General features: G+C 37.2%; 3 protein-coding genes across 7 annotated transcripts; 2 read left to right on the top strand and 1 right to left on the bottom strand.

The window, feature by feature from the left end:
• The first annotated feature begins 4,101 nt into the window (after positions 1–4,101).
• On the top strand, positions 4,102–8,896 carry LOC135637626 (receptor homology region, transmembrane domain- and RING domain-containing protein 1-like). Of its 4 annotated transcripts, none has more exons than XM_065150285.1 (5): positions 4,102–4,456; positions 4,537–4,776; positions 7,281–7,676; positions 8,306–8,393; positions 8,565–8,896. In XM_065150285.1, exons 1-4 carry the CDS (start codon positions 4,285–4,287, stop codon positions 8,386–8,388), a joined length of 891 nt encoding a protein of 296 aa, XP_065006357.1. In that variant the 5' UTR covers positions 4,102–4,284; the 3' UTR covers positions 8,389–8,393; positions 8,565–8,896. The 4 variants fall into 4 exon arrangements, with proteins under 4 accessions (XP_065006357.1, XP_065006358.1, XP_065006355.1 ...); XM_065150286.1 differs by having other exon boundaries at positions 8,560–8,896; XM_065150283.1 differs by having other exon boundaries at positions 8,496–8,896.
• Positions 8,897–9,954: 1,058 nt separating this feature from the next.
• LOC135582976 (F-box protein At4g35930-like) lies at positions 9,955–12,875 on the top strand. 2 transcript variants are annotated; one of them, XM_065151709.1, is made up of 6 exons: positions 9,955–10,102; positions 10,259–10,299; positions 11,027–11,423; positions 11,536–11,610; positions 12,113–12,222; positions 12,314–12,875. In XM_065151709.1, the coding sequence occupies exons 3-6, from the start codon at positions 11,073–11,075 to the stop codon at positions 12,567–12,569; spliced, it is 792 nt and encodes a 263-aa protein (XP_065007781.1). In that variant the 5' UTR covers positions 9,955–10,102; positions 10,259–10,299; positions 11,027–11,072; the 3' UTR covers positions 12,570–12,875. The 2 variants fall into 2 exon arrangements, with proteins under 2 accessions (XP_065007781.1, XP_065007782.1); XM_065151710.1 differs by having other exon boundaries at positions 9,955–10,164.
• Positions 12,876–12,980: 105 nt separating this feature from the next.
• LOC135638553 (GDSL esterase/lipase At1g20120-like) lies at positions 12,981–15,836 on the bottom strand. Its single transcript, XM_065151708.1, has 5 exons — positions 15,584–15,836; positions 15,378–15,508; positions 15,073–15,306; positions 13,362–13,617; positions 12,981–13,262 (listed from the first exon to the last, which is right to left on the bottom strand). Exons 1-5 carry the CDS (start codon positions 15,834–15,836, stop codon positions 13,069–13,071), a joined length of 1,068 nt encoding a protein of 355 aa, XP_065007780.1. The 3' UTR covers positions 12,981–13,068.
• Between the last annotated feature and the right edge of the window lie 5,462 nt (positions 15,837–21,298).

The following is a 21,298-nucleotide window of genomic DNA, read 5'->3' as shown; positions in this document are numbered from 1 at the left end:
ATCTAGATACGTAAGATAAATATTATAATTAATAAAGTACTTATCGATACCATATGGGATCTGTAGTAGGGTTAATATTATATAATTTAACCAACTTAGTGATAGAGGGTGGGGTGGTGATTTCTTTGATATTCTACATGTTCAGATGATAAATATGAAATGTACTTATTTTGAGATAGGAAAAGTGTAGAAATGCGAACGTTGCTTTCACTCTCGAAAATTAACTTAAGGTTTCTAGATCTTTGATGGAGAATCGTTTTGTCAATTACTCAAGAAATTGTTTAATCTTGATGGATAATAGACTAGTAGATATATAATATATCCCTTTTGGAATAAAGAGGACTTAGATTTAAAGTTAACAAAGTTGACTAAACTAAAAAAAAAAATCCAAGTTCCTTATATCGGGATCTTGGAGCTTGGCAAAGTCCATAAATAAAATTTTATAATTTATAAATATAATTTGAATATTGAGGGTGAATAAAGTAAATACATTACTATATAAAGATGTCTTCAGTTAATATCTCATATAAGAAAGCATTGTTATCGTATAATCGACGTACATGATAGCCTTCAGTAATAGCCAAACTCAGGATGAGTCGAATTATCATCGGTTTAACAATCAAACTAAAGGTCTTTATGAAATTAATATTTGGTTGTTGGTGAAACACTTTGGCTATTAAACATTGCTCTGTATTTAGTAATAGATTAATCTGAGTTTCGTTAATTCAAAAGATTTATTGGTATTTGATAAAATTTTGTATGAGGTAAGATAGTACAAGGGTCCATGTTTTTGTGCTTAGATGATGCTTGTGGGTTTAATAGGGTCAGATGGAGAGCTTATGGTAACATGAAGATTAAGGATTTGATATGATTTGAAGATGTCATTTTTAGAACGTGTTGTCATGTGATGTCTAGGCTCGGTAATATTATTGGGTTGTATTGAATGTATCCGAATTGGTGAAGAGTTGGTAACACGTACCTGATCATGTTGATGCATTTCAGAGTCACTTAGCTAAAAAGAAGATAAAAACATCATGATGCTAAGGCATTGTTTCATTGGGTGTTACAAAGTGAGTTAGTAAAAAAGGTAGATTAAGAAATTACAAAGGAGGTGAAGTGCTACTAAACTGGAGTAATAATAAAGTATAGGTCTACGGACAACAACTAGTTGATATGGTGACAGGTGCACTTGAGGGGGTCTGAAGTGTATTCATATGAACCGGTGATGGGTTGTTGTAGTAGCTCGCATTACTGAAGAACAATATTTTAGAAAGGAAAAGGTAAACTTAATAAAAATAATATGATGTGATTCAAAGATCTTATGAGTACGAGGATCATAGCATTAAAAAATATTATCTTCAAAGGAGTATCTAATGAATATACAAGATTTGGATCTTGGCGTTAACTAATGTGAAGCATAATACCATTTATGAAGGTTTTGAGTTTTATAAAATAATTTTTTAAATTATAATTTATATTATAGGATTGGGATAAGCATGTAGTTAATGAGGTAGATCGTAGTCTGAAAGACTATTGATCAAAATGTTAATGACATGGAGGTTTAGTGTAGGAGGGTAAGACCAGTTTCAACTATGTGTCAGTGCTTTCGTTTGACAGAGCTAACTAATTGATGTGTGTGCGATAGTGACTTTAGATGTTATATATCACATGATGAGATGTAAATTCTTAAACCTTGATAACACTTCTTTCATAAGAGTAAACTATTTTAATAGTAGAATTAAAGTTCTCGACTATCTTTCTAAAATAAGTAAAGAGTGACTTCATAACAGAATCATCTATATTTAATAAAGTAGTCTATAAAAATGATATAAAATATAAAATTATCAAAGGAAGTGATTAGGACAAGGTTCCAAATATTAATATAAATAATTTAAAATGATTTGGAGCAGGATATGAAAGACATTTTAAAAAATAATTTGACTTTTATTACTAAGGCAAATATTATAATGACTTACAATTCTACGTGATTTGAAAGTTTAAATAAAGTAATAAAAAATTAGTTATTATTGAGTGAAGGATAACATACAATAAAGGTGACGATGCTACATCGATTAGAGCAACAATTGAAATAAAAGCGATTGATTGGAAGATTTGTAAAGTTGATGGCTACTTGTAAATGTGTTTTGATTCTAACATTGGAACAAGGATGCCCTCGTGTTGAATTCCTTTATAAAAAAATAGTTAGAAAAAAACTTAATAGAGATATTATTCTGTATCCAAAATTAAGGTACAAAAATAAAGTTTATTTTAATGTGAGGTACATACAAATATCAAGTGTAAAAGTGCATGCGTGAATTAAGTATTGTGGAACCAGTGTGAGCAATAGGGATTTCATTATTATTACCAATGATGATATCTTCATTATCTCTATAGTCGATTTAAATGAATAAATTCTACATAATAGAAGTTTATAATGAAAAGCACCAATGTCAATAATCTAATAGCTTGGATGAGTAGTCGGAATAGTCATAATATTTACTTGAGGCTAATTGGATGTAGTAATAGACTTAGGTTGAGATCGATAAATTTTTGCTTTGTGTCCAATTTGGTCACAAAGCTAATAGATAATTTTTTGCTAATTATTATTGTTGTGATGCCAAAACTACTTATAATTATAGTGATTACTGTTGAAGTTATTTCCTAAATTGTTTGGGTTGAAGTTGTCAATATGGTTGGAGAGGTTTTGTGCGTTACTTATGTATTCATATTCATGAGACATCTCGTTCAGTCTTTTATTAAAGTTTTTATTTATTTGATTATTATTTCCTTTAGAATTTTGATTGAATCGAGTTGTGATAGTTGGTTTCGTTTTTCTCTCTTCTATAAGTTTCATGATTAATCAATTTGTTATATGTTATTCAAATGATATCGGTAAGTCTAAGTGTTGGAATTACCATCGAGAGTACGATAATAACTTCTTCATCACTCATGAGATGACCTATTAAAGTTAAATTATTTATAATAATTTTTAGATTTTACATATAATCAATAATAATATTTTTCTCTTGTGTTATTTTCATCGAACTAAATCATCACATCACAGTAACTTGAGTACAAGAGTAATTAGCGAAAATAGTTTATAACTCGAGTACGCTACTACTATAATATTGGATAAAGAAATTAGTGGTGCTGTGCTATGGAGCTAGTAACCAATGTCTTATAAAATAAGATGGTTTTGATATAATTATAATTTATGATTATGATTTATCATTAACATTAGTTCTCTTGGTATTTAAATATTTTATATTTAAATATTTTCGAGTGCTAGTAAATCATATTTAAAAAGAACATTGTTGAACCGTACTCGTTAGGATCTATAATTATCGCCGGACAACTTAAAAGAAATTAAAGTAGCTACATGGAACTTGGAGTGTCAAATATTGTTGATATTCGGAGGAAGAGATCTGGATCAAGTGTTCTCTTATGATCAAAATCAATCAAGTATGTAGCGAATCAAATTTGATGGATGAGATGGAATAGATCTGAAATAGATTAAATTTAGAAGAGATCAAATAAATTAGAACTAATAAAGTGGTCTTTGTTGTCCATCTTCTGATTTGATCAGATTTAATGAGGTGGAATAGATCTGGATGAAGATGGCTTTCTTTTCATCATGATGAAGGTGGCATCATGATGCTTACCATTCGTGGGCTTCGAGTCCATACCTTTGTGGAATTTGTTGCAAGTGGATTTCCTTTTCCAGTGCCTAAAAGTTCGAAAGTAGTATATCTCATGTGCCTTTTACCATTCAACCAACCAAAAAAATTCAAATTAACAAATTTTTATCCTTTAAAAAATATTATAAAAAATAAAAATACTTAATAAATGTTGAGTTGAGTCAAATTAACATTATCAAAAGAGAGAGAGAAATGAACCATATAAACATGAACCCACCGATAGTGAGTGAAATGAGCAATTAAACAAAAAGGAGTCGCTTCTTGAACCCATTAGGCCTAATATTTATATTTTTTTTGTTGAATTTAATCCAACAATTTTAATTAAGAATAATTAACCAGAAATTTTATTTAAATAGCGTTTATTAATAAATTAATTAATTAATGGGTTAGGATCACCCGACGACCCGAGCCAAAACGCTAGAGGTGCGTTCCGGTGAGACGTTTCCATGTGCACCAAGCCACCATCGACACCGCCATCCGCATTCCCTCCGGTGGTGACGCAGCACACGAGCCAACCATCGCCCCACTGAACGAAGCGAAAGATCGCTAACTGAAGCACTACATATCACAGGGTGATGCTGCGGCGATGACATCCTCTGGTCGCCCCCGTCGCCGCCTCGTCCGTGGCTTTGCTGGTTTCTTCTCCTACTCTCTCTTCCTCGTCTCCGTCTCCTCCCTCCTCTGCCCCTCCGACGCCCTCGTACACCTCCGCTCCAAGCCATTCTCCTTCACCTTCATCGACGCGCCCGCCCGCTTCGGTGATTTCGCGCTCCCCCTTCTATCCATTCTAGGGTTAGGTTAGCCGAAAGAATTCGCTAATCTCGGGTGGTGCTTCCAGCTGTTCCGGTCGATGGACTGGGGATCTGCGGATCGCTGCACGCCGCCGAGCCCCTTGATGCGTGCTCTGTTCTCAGGACTAACTGGACTGCCGTAGGCGACAGCGGCGGAGGAGATGCGAGGTTTGTTCTGATCTCCAGGGGCGTGTGCAGCTTCGAGGAGAAGGTTAGGAACGCCCAGGATGGTGGATTTGAGGCTGCGATCATATACGACGACCAGGAGAAGAGCAGTTTGTACTCCAGTGAGTGCACAATACGGCTGTTTCCCACCCTCTCTTGTTCTTGTTCCTGTGATTGCTTTTCCAGTGAGAATGGGCGCCCGCCTCGTGATTATAATTATCTTTCTTCAATTTGTTTGTCAGGTTTTTGAGAAAGCAAAATCTTCCAGCCATCACATAATGTTGTGCACATTAAGTGTCTTCTCGTCCTCCTCACTGGACCAAAGAAGGATCACATTATGGATGCAAACTGGATATTTGTCGTTCGGACCTCTATGTTATATCTTGAGGAGGTCCTTATTGCTGAAGCATACAATCAATTAGTGTGGTGCATAGGATCAACTAATTTTGGATAACTCGGCAATGCAAGGTTTTATGTCAAACTGGTGCTAGTAACTATTTAGGCAGTTGGATAATAAATAGTTCTGGGGTGGATACAGGTTTTCCAAATGTGTTTCGCACCTAGTTGCCGAGCAACTAGTAGCATGATAAAGCCATTTGCTTCAGAAGAAGATTTAGAGTGCAAAAAGAAGGTAATTTGGAAGATTTGTTGACTGATAAAAGTTTTGGGAGGGAGAACGATTGACATATAATTAATGATATCATGAAGATGTGAATTTGATCTGTATTCTTTAGGGACTATTTGCTTAATGATACAAGGTAGTTTTTGGAGTTAAATAACATTGTGAATTTGTGATATTATTATTATTATTGTTATTAACTTATTATTATTATTATTTACAGTTCAAAACATTTTTATCTTACAAGCAAGGTTTAAAGTCATGTTTATGAATCATATCAGGATCTGGCTATTCAGACTGGGGGTTGGGTTTTGGAAAAATGATCGGATTGTTAAGTCTAATTTGATTCATATATTAGATCATACATAGGGTTTGTGTTGTAAAGGAAAAGGGAATATGTTGCCAAAAGGAGAAGATAAAATATTGCTAGAACTGAAGAGAAAATGTTACAGCATATCATGGCCATCCATTAGAATTTATTATCAACCTATGTTGTTGTCCTTTTTAGGCTCGATGATTTACATTAACTAATCCCTTTTATAGCCTAAAATAGATTAAAAGTTTCGGTTCTTTTTCCAGTAGCTGAATTTAAGTTCAGGTAGTAGTCTGGTACCTTATATCTGAATAGATCAAATCTTATACAGACAGCAAGTTTTGTCTCATTTTTAGCATCATGCCCTAGTCTATCAAAATTGCTTATGATTTATTAGTTTAGGTCAACATTAGAAAAGGACTATCACTGTTGTGGTTGATTTAAGTGAAGCAATCTGATCTCGATGACTTTTTTACTTAATTATTCTTCTATTGTAGATAATGGTTATCATGCAACTCTTTGTTAGGTTTATAAAAGATTTTGAATTTTTGAATGTCTTTCTTCTTTCTACCCAACCTGACCCCTTCAAATATCTAATATTACTTCTGATTATCCCTCTTCCAACCATTTGTATGGTTTCCTCATCTGGACTCAACAATTTTCATTTCCATCTTACTTTATCAACCATATAAATATGTTCTGTTCCATTCAAGGACCCGATAAATGATATGAGATCTTCCTGCTACTTGTCCTCATTTGATACTAGCATCTTTTGCAGTAACATCTTTATTTTTCCAGTTCTGGCATTTACAAACTGGCTTCATATATCTTTTAATTTTTTTTCTTGACATGGAACACTCAGTTGCCTGCCATTGTATTTCCAAAATTTGATGTGGAAATATTTTTTTTGCAATTTGACCATTGTGACCAGTCTATATCCATCTTGATTATTTTCTTTTTTTATCTTCATTTGCATGATGCATATCAATCTGCATGGGACATCTGTGATCATACTTTTGAAATACTGAAGTGATTTACTATCTTAAACGTTGAAGATATCCAACTCGATAAGTAGAAGATTTGAAAGATTTAGTGATGGTAAGCTGGTATTGGGATGAGAGACTCAGATGAATGAGCACAACTGGAGGCTTCAAGAACTGTATGGTGATTAACTAGCAGATTTGTACTAAGACTTCTTAATGTGAAGGCTAGAAGCAGCTTAGGTCTTGGAATAAAATGATTGATCTATGGATATGAATGGCTGTCCAACAGAGATAGGAACTTATGCTTTCATAACCTGGATTGTCTACCATTTCATAACCTTGATGCATTTTATGAAAGTTTCACATTTTCTTCAGCCTTTTCTGATGTGCATGTTAAGTTCCTTTTTCTCTTGTGACTTGTGGGTACTATGTGCACACTGTGGGTAAGGATCAAATTTGTTTGCTTTTGTTAACTTGTTGGTTTCTTTATGCCTAGATAATGATATCCTTCTCTACATTAAAGCTTATTGGGTGAACTCGTGAGGCTTAACTCTACATGTAATACTGAAAATTAGATGCTTACTCTCCACCTTGATTAAATCATTATTTACTCTTCTTGTATCTTTTGTGCATTCTGTTGTTCAAATCTTTGCCTTCTCATCTATATGTGTTTCTCTTTTCATTATATATTTACATATTATGTGGCTGCAGTGGTTGGAGATTCTGCTGGCATACATATACATGCAGTTTTTGTTTCAAAGATGGCAGGTGAGACTTTAAAGAAGTTTGCTCGAGGTGAAAAGGGCGAATGTTGTATAGGATCTTCAATGGACGAGACTGCTGGAACCATCCTGGTTATCTCCTTTGTTTCTCTTGTTGTCATAATAATGGTACTTGCTGCATTTATGTTGGCTAGAAACTGTCGGCTTCTTCGGAATGGAGTTCATAGTCAGCCTTCTAGTATGAAAAGAGAAGCAGTGGAAATGATTCCCTGCTTCACATTTAGAACTGCCTACTTAAATAGCAAGCATACAGCAGAGACTTGTGCTATTTGCCTTGAAGATTACAGAGATGGAGATTCCCTGAGAGTTCTTCCCTGTCTACATGGTAAGCTGTACTAATCATATTTCTTGTTCTCCCTGTTTCTTTGTCAAACATTCCATCTTTTTGTAGTTTCTCTTAGTCTTCTGAGGTTTCTTGTTGAAATTATCCAAGATGAATTAGTTCATTGGAATGCATACTGGGAACCATTGGGTGTTATCATCGATAAGATTCATTCATTGCCAATGGGGTTTTTAATGCTTGAAAAAGCTTCCTTTTTCCAAACTGGACAATAGTGATCTAGTTTGGTAGCCTTCTGATTTTTCGATTAGGCTTGGTTGACTCCGGAATGATTTTACCCTCAAATATATTGGCAACACAATGAGTTCTTGTTTTTGTCATCAAGTGATTTATAATTTGGAAGCCTGTTGTGGCTCCTGTTTCTCGTCTAAATAATGATTTTACCTCGAATGATGAGTTGTGAATTTTACAGAAATAGATGAACACCTGCTTTGTACTAGTTTATCAGTGATAACCTCTAACATTGATGAAACTAAATTGATTTATAAATGAGTGGTATACTTGGTTGGTTTTGTGTCCCTCGGGCGTTAGTCTAACATTTTGGTTGACATCACCTTGTTCATCACGATGCTCACTTTTTTCTTGTTTCATGATATACCTAATGACTTGTGCAGATTTCCATTTGGTGTGTGTTGATTCCTGGTTAACGAAATGGGGAACATTTTGTCCGGTCTGTAAACGAGACATGCGCTCATGATGAAGGTATATTTACTAACTTAAAATGATTCAGTTCGACTGTTTACAAGTACTTGGCTTCTATATGTACATCTGGTCATGGTCGAAATTAGACTTTTGTGGGTTTAGGATGATTCTTCATGAAACCTGCTCCAACCAATATCTTGATGGAAATTTGTATTTTGGTGTCAAGAGAAGAATAAGCACGCATGGAGCCAAGGCACCTTGTCATGCACGATGCTATCAAACAAGCAAGTGGGTGATTGTATTCGTCCCAACTTTTGAGCCTCGTTTTGTTTGTATATGTACGAGGGGAAGAATGGGAATGTTATCTTTGTTTGAGATCACTGCTCCTTTGGCAACTTGAGTTCCTGTAGTGTTTTGTGCTTCACGGAGTTGGCTTCTCTGTTATATGATGGCATTGGGCTGTATGTAACTCTTTGTGTGGCCAGAGTGCAGGTCAAATATTTGTATCACCTCTACTCGTTGGTGTTTCCAACAAATTGTATATATGTGTAATTATCACTAAACACGCACAAGGTGTCAACCACACGCAGAAGACGCATCTTGGGGTGCCCGACCCCCACCCAAGTGGATGGGCGATCCCATCATTTGATTCTGTAGTTATTGCATGTGTTACGTCTTGCTTACCGCCCGGAACTCAGTTCAGTCGCGCTTTCCGTCAAACAGCTTCTAGGCGCCTAAATGCATATCTGTCTTTGTAAGTGACAAAACTCGGCCTTTTCAGACACAAGTGCTAACGCCCAACTAGAATAGGACTTGAGCTGATCGAACCTAAGTTTTGAACTATGTTTGAATTAAATTAGAGTATTATTCGAATTGAGACTGAGCTAAATTAGAAATTGACACTGATTTTGAACCATTAATCCAAAATGACTGAACTCAAATTAATAAGTACACACCATCATTCCTTAAATAACTTAAGTTTGAGTCAAATTTAGGGATACCAAATCTGTGTTTTGGAAGACTGAGTCAAATCAGTTAATTAAACCCGATTGCATTGAATGTCATCATTGCGAAAGCAATGTATCTCTTCCATTTTGATTACATAAAAGATACGAGTCACTTAGTCGTTACCTAAATAAAGCATGGAAAAGTGGGTATACGACGACACGATGAATCGTCTCAACAAGCTAATCCCATTAATTAACCAATGGAAGGACCCGTCCAAATCTTCACATCATAGGATTCCCTTTTCTTTCTAAAAAATTATAAGAAAAGAATGGGGAAAAAAATATTATAGTATGTCCACTATTTTTCTTGGATCCCCATAAACCTGACATGGGGGAGGCAGAAAGGAAAAGTATCCGAGGCTAAACCTCGTGTGTTCGTTCCCCCATCAACAAGATTTCGGCACTCCACGTTACCAGAAAGGATCAGATCAAAGAATAAATAAATAAATAAATATATATATATATATATATATATAATATACCTTCAAATTAAAAAAAAAAACAATTCATTTATATATATTAATTTATATTTTCTGCTTCCCTCCATAATCCGAAGTTTAAATTTTTAAAATGCCAAATCAATTACCCTACATCGAGAAAATCGATTAAAAGAAACAAAAGCGGAGCGTCACGAGCTGGCGAACGAAATCATCGGAGCTCGTCGCCGCGCTCTCCGCCGTCAGATCGGGAACTGCGGCGACAGCTGCGGGCCCTAACGGCGCCGCCCGCTCCCACGAGTGCACGTCCAGCCAATCAATTAGGGTTGTTGTTCTCTTTCCTGACTCTTAGTCTCTCCTTTGCCTCTTTTGGCGTTCCAAGATTTGGTTGGTTTCTGAAGTTCTGTTTCAGGTTTTGGTGTTGGGTTTCTGACTTCGGTTTTCCGAATGTTCCTTTGACGTTGGTTTGCTCGTGTTGCAGAGAAGATGCCGGCTGGAGCTGGGAGTCGAAGCTAATCGCTTGTGAGTTTCATGTTAATGATCCTGCAAACGAGTGGGTTTCAGCATCTTGTGTTTTCTAGTTTCATTCTTTCACACATACATCACATTGGCAATTGGCCGGGCACTCTTGGTTGTGTTTGGCATTGGGTAGGATTCACCAGCCAATAAAGACAGAGTCTGAATGGGATTTAGATCATTGGTGTTAATTCTAGTGAAGGAATCAGTACCTTTTGCACTATAACAGTTGCTTGTAGGATGTGCAGGATTCCTGCTGTCTGTTCTTTCATCATTGAACCTGTGCCGTCCAGGTACAGTAATCCTTTATTCATGTAGCTTTAGATTTGCTTTTGAGGGTTTTCCCGGAATGGTCCGATCGCCGGTAGCATATTCCCTTACAAAAAAATGAACTTGATGCTCATATGGGTTTACTTGCTTCTCTAGCTTTGTTAAGTATCTTTCTAATGTGGTCTTTAGTTGTTGAATGGCCATAGTTGTAACTTTCTTTTATAGAAATAGTGAATCAGTCAGTTTGGTTCCCCCAAATGCACTTGTAGCTTATGAATTGATTGAGGAATTAATCTTCAGAACTTTATTCAGTTTCTTTTGCTAGAATTATTATGTCACGAAACTACTATGTTTTTGTGCTAATATGTAAACCATTTTGTATCAGTTGGTAATTTAAGTGTTTTTTTTTTTTTCCTGCATTGGGCGATACCTCCTTTTTGTCCTTATTTCCTTGAATTGACAGTCAGGAAGCAGAGAAGCCCTTGAATTATTTTGGGATATTCTTCCTGATGAGTCCAGAATCAATAACATTTCGTCAAAAAAGGAGGATGAAGAATGCCAGAAACAAGTACATGAACCCAGGTGCACTTGTGCAGCTCAGTTGCAGCAGGACCACTGCCAGATCTTGTGCAGATGTAGGGATGAAAGGGGTTATCTTGGAGTCTAAGGAAGAAATAGATAAACTACATCAAAATGAGATTATCCGAGAGAGTATCCCTACCGTGTCTCCTGTTGGGGTCTACCTTCAGCCTGCAACAGAAGTCAGTAAGCAACAGAAACAGCCTCAAACACCTAAAGCACAGCACGCTGTCGGTTCTGATGGTCTTTCAAGGCTTGAATCTCTTCCTATGGATCTTCTGGTGTGTGTTGGGAACAATTTTTTGATACATTTTCTCACTTTTGTTATCTATGTTAATTTTTTTATTTGCTGTTATGGCATGACCGATGATTTTATTTCTTTCTTGTTCTAAGGTTAAAATCCTGTGCTACTTGCATCATGATCAACTAAGAGCTGTTTTCCATGTTTGTCAGCAAGTTCGAACAGCAGTAAGTGCTCTATTTTAGCTTTCTTTGTTGTTCGTAGCCCTGATAATTGATGTGAATTGAGCCTCTCTTTTGTTTTATCTTCGTTGATGATTCTATTCAAACAAGTTTGCTTTCTGATAATTGAGTTTCCTTTCTTCTACTCATAGCCTTCTTATATGTACATATATCTCGAGAATTGAGTTACCTTTTCATGACTATTTATGAATGTAGTTTATTATACAATGTCATCCCTAGTTTTGTAGACTTTATAAAAGCTACTTTGTTATAGGTCTTGCAACGACAATTTGTATTTTCTTTTTCATCCCTTCTGTTACTTTTCCATAAAAAAATGTTCTCCTTTCTGAAGTTCCCATCTTGTGCATGATTTCCATAATATTGCATCAAGCTAATTTTCTGTCAACGATAGGAGATCATTTGACTATATGTTGTTATTAAGATTGCAGCACAAGCTTTATTTGATTTCCTTAGATAATAATATGACAAGTCTTGTGCTTTGAGCCAGGTCCTTTTGGCTAGGAAACAACATTTTAATTACACTACTCCAGACAGGTCTAGGCAAGGGATGCTTAGGAATAGAACTCCTGTTCCAAGTGAACATTGGTCATTTATAAGGTACAGCAGAATAAACATAATCATGGAAGCTTCCATTTCCTTTAATTCCTCATTTTTCCTATCTTATGCTTATATTATTTTGCATTTCCAGGAAGGAAGGGAAGGGTATGTGGGTATCAAGCCCACACACTCCAAGAGCTCCGAGACAAGGACCTCGTCCTCCTCGTCTTCACATAATGGATATGAAACAAATTTCAGCTGTTCTTTTCCAGGAGTCTACATTATCTCCAAGGCGCATTGCCCCTCCAGGTTTGCCAAGGCCACTTTTCAAGGCTGTGGCTTCTACTAGAGTTCTAATTTATGAAGATGAGCTCTGCCAGGCAGTAGCACATAATAAGCTTCGTTAAGGCTTCTATTGGAATCTATTTTCCCATATACATTCTGCCCTTTTCCTTTTCTATATGTATATGGCTTAGTATGCAGGTGTGCAGCTTGCAACCACTGCATCTAAGAATTAGAGGACAGTTATGTGGAAATTATCACCTCAAAACGACATTGGGTTGTATATAGATCTTTATACAAATATTACGTGATCCTGATTTTGCTTTTCTGTGAAATATGCCTTTTCTTCATAGATGACATGGATTATGCTTTTGTGCATCATTTAGACTAGGAATCTCTTTCGTTTCTTCCGAGGGAAATTGAAGTGAGGTTTCAAGATGTCATTCCAAAACTCTTGAAATATTACATGTAGAAGTGGAGTGCTGATAATGAATCATCATTCGGAAGAACAAAACAAAGGCACAGAGAAGAAGAGATGATCAGGAAATTCTTTTTAAATGGTCATTATATTGCCTGGCAACAGAACAACACATTTTCTATTTATTACTGGTGAATTATCAAGTTTTAGTTTAGTGATGACGGATACTGCCTTAAAATTTTTTTTATGATAATGTTATACGCTCTCTCTGTAGGGTGATAGGTGTCCCAGAATAAGTACTTCGAAACATCTTCACATGGGGGTGCAGTGAAGCTATTACAAGTAAGTGTAACCTCATAAATTCCTGTGCCGCAGCATCCCCTTGCAGTCTCCTTGAATCCTAACAAATGAAACAATACCAAGTAAGAAGCAAGGCTTTGAGCTTCTGATAAGATTTTCGTGAACCGCTTATGATGAAGATTGCATTGATTATATTTACCATAAGCTTCAGGGCGTTGCATCAGATCAAGCAAAGATGTGTACATATCAATGAAGAGTATTCTTGATCCTGGTAGGGAATGGTTAAGCCTTTGCAACTCTTTTGATAGCTCAGAGTTGTATATGACTGCGGCTTGGTTATAGAGATCGGCACATTCTCTTTCAATCCCTCCTGCCAGAGTTCTTTGTGATGGTAGGCACCCTATAGGAGATATTCCTGAGACACTGATCCTTCGTGCCCCTAAATTGTACAGTTCCTGAAACAAGTTTTGAGCTTCTTTAGTATCTTTGAAACTGAAAGGAAGCCTTGTTTTAGTGCAGCGGCAATAAGAAGACAAACACTGCTCTGCTCTTTTCCTGGTTGTTTTACTTAGTGTTGTGTAGGTTTACCTTCACTCATTTAAATCAGTAGCTTCCTCTAATTTGCAATTTTTTGCTCAATAGACACGACTCTTTTTAATCATTTCCTTGCTGTTTGTGGCTTGAGCCAGAAATTTTTTAGGCAGTGATATCTCATTGAACAAGTGTTATGAACCTTATTTTCGATGAGGATGTGGAACGACAAAACCATCACAACCAATGATTATATTTCCTGACTGTTGTAAATATGTAAATTTCCAGTGAAGCTGGGAGTTGAATGAAAGTGAAGTTCTGTCACTAGTTTCTAATATGCAAGATTTTCATTCTTTTCTTACTATTGAACTAAATAGTCTCATATCCAGTTTTTGATTGACAGTTGCTGAGAAATTTTTTGGTAAATTGTTTATATTTCTTGTCTGCTAATTTATTATTCAGTTGTTGGCAAACAAAATCTAAACTTAGTGAAGTCAACTTTTCCATACAGGCAAATGATAAATGCCAAAATGTATGATGCGTATCAGATAGACCATTTATTTTGTTACTAATGGCTTGATAACCAGCAATGGGATGTAAAACTAGATGGAAGGGCTTAATTGTTTGTGAGGATCTATGGCGTTTTAGATCATTATGAATAATGTGGGTTATCAATTTGGATGTTCTTTTATGCTTTTCTATAGTTTAGCATAGCTAATTGGTACGAAGGGAAAAAGATTACCATTTGCCAGCCATATATATATATATATGTATATATATATATATATATATATATATATATATATATATATATATATATATATATATATATATATAGTCACTATAAATTGTGCATGAATTTCCTAATGTCACAAAATTAGCTAGTGAGCTATTTTTTATAGTCAAACATGATTTTTTTTTTGAAAATGTCGATCTTAAAACCTTATAAACAAGAATCAAAATCTAAGTCCATGACAATTGTTCAAAGATGGACTAGGCAAATAATTCAAACAAAAGCCCAATGAATTTAGTAGAGAAGAAAAGCATAAATAATTCAATAAATATTTAAATTGATAGGTAAAATCTAAATTGATAGGTTAATCCTAGATGAAACATATTGAGCAAATGGTGGTTCTCTGAGAAATTCTTGAAAGCCCTCTTATCAGTACAGTAATGTTGTAGTTTCATTTTTACTGTAGTCTATGCTTTCCCTGAATCTGTTGTAGTCTGCCATTAGTGTACTCTTATGTTGTACAGTTGAAGACGTGATCTTTCCAAGAACTTCTAACAACGAGGTTGCATGCAGAGCTCGAACTCAAAATGAGAAGCCATTACTCCATTTCTTTCAGCAAGAGACTCGGTAAAATGAGAAGGAATACCTGCACGAAGCTTGTAGCCGTCTCCACCACAAACTTAATGTAGGATGGGAGATCGTACTCTACTCTGCGAAACGGTGTGGTAAAGTACGTGTTCGCCAGGTCATCGGTCCCCGTAATCACGAGGTACAGACTCCTGGAGATGATGTCCCGTGCCTTTCTCTCTCCCGCAATCTCTTCCAGCTTCTTCATGTACTCCTTAAACATGTTGAGTTGCTCGCTCATCGGTATAGCTTGCTGCATCAGGCATTCGAGTCTTTACGAGTACAAGAACAGGCAAAACTACAAGGACGGATAGCAACGGATACCACCAATTCACTTGTCAGAGGATCGTATCCCGAGCCACCTGAAGCGAAGCTTACGCCGGTGAGGAGGTCCTCGGCGTCGAGCTCTGTCCCAAGGTATGCTGGTACGAGCTGCTTTATTCCTAGTCTAGAAGCTGGAAGAAACCACCAGGCTTATTTGCTCTCCATTAGTTCATGTAATCTGACGACACTCTCATCACACTTACTACCTATCATGTCGGAGGGGATCTTCCCGTTGCTGAAGCGGCCGGTGGCTTTGTGATCGATGAAGTCTTTGCCGTAGGGCGGGAAGTTGCATTTGACGGTGGTGACGATGGCATTGTTGTTGCCTGGGTCTACGACCGAGTCGCCGAACACTATGAGCGCCGGAGTTGTTCTGTTGGAGGACCTAGCTTGGGCTTGGAGGCCGTAGGGGAGGAGGATTAGTACGCAGAGTCTAGCGAATGAAGCTATCATGCCCATGCTTGCTCTTCCTGTTGCCTTACCGATGGTGTGGGAGGGAATTGATGGCAGCGTCAAGTCTTTTATAGCTACTACATGAAGTTTTACTTTGATTGCTGATTTGCGTACCTTAAAAGGATCATCGATAGTGTGTAATATTTGTGAGCTCCAGAATCACAGCGGTCTACAATCTCCTATCATAGAAGCACGCAAAAGAACAGATTTTTGTGTGGCTTGTAGGTGTTGTCTAATGTGCAAGAGAAGGAATCAGTAGTAGTTCATTCAAATATGTCTTATGAATCCCAAAAATGCTGTCAAGCTTAAACCTTTCTGACTCTGTTGGAGCCTTAATGGCTTGAGAACAGATATAACAAAAGAAAGAAAATTTTTTCTCAAAAGAATTGAGTGAAGGATAACAAATTTCTTCAGCATAACAGTGCTGAAATTTTTCATAGAACAGTTCTCGACTATTGAAAGCAAAAAAGAGAGTTGATGGACTTTGTCATTTTATTTGGCTTGCAAAAATGCCTACTTTTGAGTCTTCTGGCACTCCTAAAGTTGTTAATTGAATGTGGACAGGTAGAAGATTGGCAAAATGAGATTAATAGATAGAAGTTGGGGCACTGAAAGACCCTCATGTTTAAGTAATTAGCTATGATTTTTCCCACCTAACTCAACAATTTAAGCAACAAAGTCATGTAGTGGATGAGAATTGTTTGCCGGACAATTGTGTCAGTATACCAAAAATGCTTAATGGTGGCAATCAAGCTGCCTACATCAACATGTTTAGGTCATGTAATTATAGGTCTTTTCTTTTTCATCAGAACAAGGTCATGGCCTTAAGCAGCGGGCTTGGATGGATCTTGTAGTTTACTTGTGATGCAAGATGAACTTTTCAGCTACTTGTCTTTTACTCACAGATATTGGTCCTTAATATCTGTGAGAAATATCCAGTATATATGATTAATCCTTAAGTTAAATATTGGATCATAATTCGAGCAATTATTTTAGAACTGTTAGCTGTGCTAAACGATCAGTAGGAGTTGTGTCATATTCATCAAATGCCAACCTTCATCAGTCCATTATTTGTAGACAGAAGCTCCATCAGGAGAACTGTGTTTCTTCCTCAACGTTGTTTGGGAGTCCATGGCAGCATTCACGAATAATATAAATCACTATTTGCTGCTGTCCAGTTGAATAAATATGAATGGAGCCTTGAGACGGTGAGTGATGAGGATCAGATTTTATTTGCCTAAGTTCCATTTCGACTTTATTGACATTACGTAGATGATCTCTTCTTAAGGGTGAAGCTATCCTTTGTGTGTTCGTCTGCCATTGACACGATGATTACTGTGGGATGGAAGATTCTGCTACATCTGCATCAGTTGATGCGTCGTGATCATCGCATGTCATGGTGGAGAAGGAAGCGTCGGCTTTGCGTTTCGTCCGACTCACTATCAACTCTGGCAGCAGCAGCAACGAGACTCGTTTGTCCACTGCAACTACAGCTCATACATCTGAGACGCTTGGTTGTGTTATCTGTATCCAACCCGATGCATGCATGCCTTTTCCTATTGCGTTTGTGATTTCGGAGCTAATTACATATGGTTAAAATATTTATATCAGTTTTATCGATGATATATATATATATATATATAATTAATTAACATTAGATTATAGACTCCAGAGTGATAGAAGATGGCATCGCCCCCCTAGCTCATGTGCTCCAAATCCCGGGTGTCGCCCCCCTCCATTTGTCGTTGTAGCCATCGTCGTAGTTAGTGGAGTCCATGCCGATGCTCGTTAATTGGCCACAAAATCTCTTATTGCAATTAGTGGCTCTTGCCATCGTGCTCGTCCTTATAGACGACAACGATAGGCTCATTGTTGTGAAAATCCTTAGCCATGGCAGCAGCCAGCTCATCAAAATTGACTACATTTGTGAGTGTCGGGAGTCGACGGCTGCATCCGTGCTCCAAATCCCCGATGTTGGCTGCTCTCCATCCATTGCTACAGTCGTTGTCACAACTGGTGGAGTCCACGTCGGCACTCGGTACCCTCAGATGCAACCAATTTCAATGAGCTAGCCCCTGCCATGGCTAGCGGCTTTCATGACAATGAGGTCCTCACTATTGACTATGAGGCCGAACATGATGAAATGCTCAGGAGTCGCTAACCGCGATAAGAGATTTGGCGACTTGTTGATGGGCGTTGACGTAGACTACACTAGTTGTAATGATGACTACGACCATAGATGGAGGGAGGTTGACGTAAGGGATTTAGAGCATCTGAGTTGGGGACGACGTCACCATTTGCCACCACCGAGTCCTATCGAACATTAAAATTATCTTTTATCATTTTATTTTTATATTTTTTTGATAAAACCAACGTTGTTAGCGTAAACGAATCTAGATATTTTACTTTCATAACTATATGAATATCAATATAATTTTTTAAAATATCGAAACATTAAAGATAACTAACTATCATATATAATTATTAGCCTGCGATTTTGTCTTTTGGATAACGACAATTAATTAGAATCGGATGATCACATGTTTCCTAGTCGACTGTCGGGTGGACAATTATGTGCGAGATTTTGATGAGCTATGGATTTCTTACGATCTAAAATCCGTTGTCGTGTGACTGTTCTCTCTGAACAAGAAAAGGTGTCCATCTTAGTCTCGATGTAATGTTTCTGTTGTACTATGCTTGTGCAATTCCAAGCTCGTACGATAGTTTACTTGCATGATACTACAAGATTATACTAAGTAGATATGGTATGATTTAGATAAAACCAATTAAATCTATGATGAATTATAGTATACTCGAGTTTGAATTATCTTGATTAATAAATAATCGATTTTTTTATTCATAAAATTTAGCTTATCCAATTTCATCATCCCCTTGAACATTGAGCGTTGGAGTTTGAAATATCATATCTAAAATATTATTTAACAATGATGTATCAGATCAGCTAACATAATTAGTAGGAACTTTGATTGTTTAAGTCAAGTTTCGTCTTTACTATTTATCTTTTAAATAAATTTTCGATTATTAACAGTAAAATAAAAAATAATAAAAATAAAATCTAACTCTTCCTTTTAATTGAAGTAAAGCTTACCCGCCGCCGTGTAATCCAAACATAAACGTTAGGACGAAGAAACCCGAAGAGGGTGACTCCCCAACACACACCGCACATGTTCTCTTTGGTGCCGAGGAGACATGCATCTGTTCCTTAAAAGCACCTCTGCCGAGCTTTACCTTCTCCGCGAGCTCACATGGACTACGTTGCTTTTGTGTCGCGAACCATGGAGTTAGCAGCGGGGACGAAGCAAGAGTTGGCAGCCGAGGAATGCTGCGTTTGCTTGTCGAGGTTGGAGGAAGACGAGTACGTGACGCGGCAACTGCCGTGTGGCCATTTGTTCCACCGAGAATGCATTGGTACTTGGCTGAGCTCGTGCAACCGGAGTTGCCCTCTTTGCCGCCGATCCGTCGACGTGAAATCCACGAGCATGGCGGCACAGCAGCAGCAGCTCACCGAGGAGCTGGTGATTTGGTTCTCTTCCTTCCATATTCCTGGCTTCTAACAACAACATGCATATAGTTTTAGCTCTCTGTGGCTTCTAACAACAACATGCATATAGTTTTAGCTCTCTGTCTCCTGTCATTCGATGAGTTTAACTCTCTTTTTTACGCATTGCAATCATCCCATGACGAAAAGAATAGAAGATAAGAATAATTATTGAATAAGTTTTATTGAATAAATGAAAATGCTTCAATACATTAACATATTCCCTCTCCTATTTATACAAATTAGGAGAAAAGATTTCCCTTAAGAGGATTTTCAATAGAGAGATTTCCTCGTATAGTTAGAGAAATCTTATCTTCTATTACCCCGAATATTTTTATAGGTGTATATGATTAAGCAATATTTCATAGTATTCAGATTAATAAGAAAATATTCTTTTCGTAATCTATTGTTGATGTGACAATGCGATTTATGTCATCTTACGGCTTTAAGTATCATCATCATCATCATCATCATACTATCGGTGTGAAATATCCGTGCATCAATAGTATAATATTATCTGTTGTCGCACAGCACCTTAAACTTACTCCCATCGTGATCATAAATCGTCAACAAACTTTAAGGAGCATGTATCATTGGAAGCTCTCGACAGTCGACACGTAGTTTCGGTAGGACGGGTCTCCCCCTTTAAGTCAGTGGAATCTAAGATTGCAGATGGCTCCCTCCCCACTTTGGGTAGTTGGCAGTCTAAGTGAGACCATAAAGGTTCACAGAGAACCTGCTGCCCCATGGCGAGAAGACGGGTAAAGGAAGGAATACAAGGGGGTGGCTTGATGAGCCCCCACATGTGTTGTGGTTAAACAAATCATAGAACAGATGGATGGATATAAATGTATAATGAGATAATAATAAATATCCACATGCATATGGAGAATATAATATTTATTGGCTTTCATTTGACACTTGATCTTGACAAATACGACGAACCTACCACGATGAGGTTGAACGAGTGATCAAAATTTTTTCTCTATTAAATTAATTAATATATTTATTACATACGATAATATAATATCATCATTTAAATTTTAGTTTTTCTAATAAACAGGAATTCATTAAAATCATTGCAACGTCATCGCTGTAGTCGGAGGACATCCAAGTTGCGAAACCGGGAACGGCGTCCATCGTTTCACACCGGTGGACGGTGGAAGTAGCCAATGGAGGGGAATCCAAGGACAAAGGCAGGACCCACGTTGGTGATGATGGCCTTTAACAGTCCCACGATGGAGGTGACGTCCCATCGGTGCATGCACTGTCGTGGGCTTTTGTCCGGGCATCGGACAGTCTCCCCTCTCCTCCCCGCTGAAACTGGAGCGGCTTACCCAAACCCTAGACCGGTGCCATCCGTTGCGTACGAATCAATCATCTCGCACCATGACGCTTTCTTTTATCATTCCCATCCTCATATAGATGTTTACACTGTTTACAAAAGCAGCGATGCATACGGAGTATACTAATGTACACTGTGAAGAAAAGAGTGGGGTTCCCTACAGGAGGTATACGTATACCATTTCTGCACACCATTCTCCTTTGATACAACATCATTGAATTTTGTGCAGAAGAAGGGGGGCAGGGAAGAGATAGAGAGAGGGGAGCTACATGAGTGGTTCGAGGATCTCCGTTATAGCCTGCCCGCATGCGGTGAGATGTTGTTCTCCTTTCTCAAAATGGTGCAGTTGAGCTCCTCCGGAGTGTGTTCCTTTTGGAATGCTTGCCAGCCATTGCCAGACGTAGCTGCCCACGAATCCAGCAAAAGAGAACATAAATCTTACCGTATTCCCTCCACACGAGAATGACAGAACTGACCTGGAACGATTGATACAATGTATATATATATATATATATATATATATATATATATATATATATATAATAAAATATATTTATATATGTA

The sequence above is a fragment of the Musa acuminata genome, chromosome BXJ3-5 (genome assembly GCF_036884655.1).
Source record: "Musa acuminata AAA Group cultivar baxijiao chromosome BXJ3-5, Cavendish_Baxijiao_AAA, whole genome shotgun sequence".
NCBI classification, from domain to species: Eukaryota; Viridiplantae; Streptophyta; class Magnoliopsida; order Zingiberales; family Musaceae; genus Musa; species Musa acuminata.
This window is presented reverse-complemented; position numbering and strand designations above follow the sequence as displayed.

Bases quoted from the DNA above. Each gene is read 5' to 3' on its own strand.
- LOC135637626 (XM_065150285.1), top strand. From the start codon at position 4,285: ATGACATCCTCTGGTCGCCCCCGTCGCCGCCTCGTCCGTGGCTTTGCT. The intron at 4,457-4,536 runs GTGATTTCGCGC...TGGTGCTTCCAG, and splicing joins CGACGCGCCCGCCCGCTTCG to CTGTTCCGGTCGATGGACTG. The intron at 4,777-7,280 runs GTGAGTGCACAA...ATGTGGCTGCAG, and splicing joins GAAGAGCAGTTTGTACTCCA to TGGTTGGAGATTCTGCTGGC.
- LOC135582976 (XM_065151709.1), top strand. From the start codon at position 11,073: ATGAGTCCAGAATCAATAACATTTCGTCAAAAAAGGAGGATGAAGAAT. The intron at 11,424-11,535 runs GTGTGTGTTGGG...TCTTGTTCTAAG, and splicing joins CTCTTCCTATGGATCTTCTG to GTTAAAATCCTGTGCTACTT. The intron at 11,611-12,112 runs GTAAGTGCTCTA...GCTTTGAGCCAG, and splicing joins GTCAGCAAGTTCGAACAGCA to GTCCTTTTGGCTAGGAAACA.
- LOC135638553 (XM_065151708.1), bottom strand. From the start codon at position 15,836: ATGGGCATGATAGCTTCATTCGCTAGACTCTGCGTACTAATCCTCCTC. The intron at 15,509-15,583 runs GTAGTAAGTGTG...GGTTTCTTCCAG, and splicing joins GATCCCCTCCGACATGATAG to CTTCTAGACTAGGAATAAAG. The intron at 15,307-15,377 runs GTATCCGTTGCT...TGCCTGATGCAG, and splicing joins CTCTGACAAGTGAATTGGTG to CAAGCTATACCGATGAGCGA.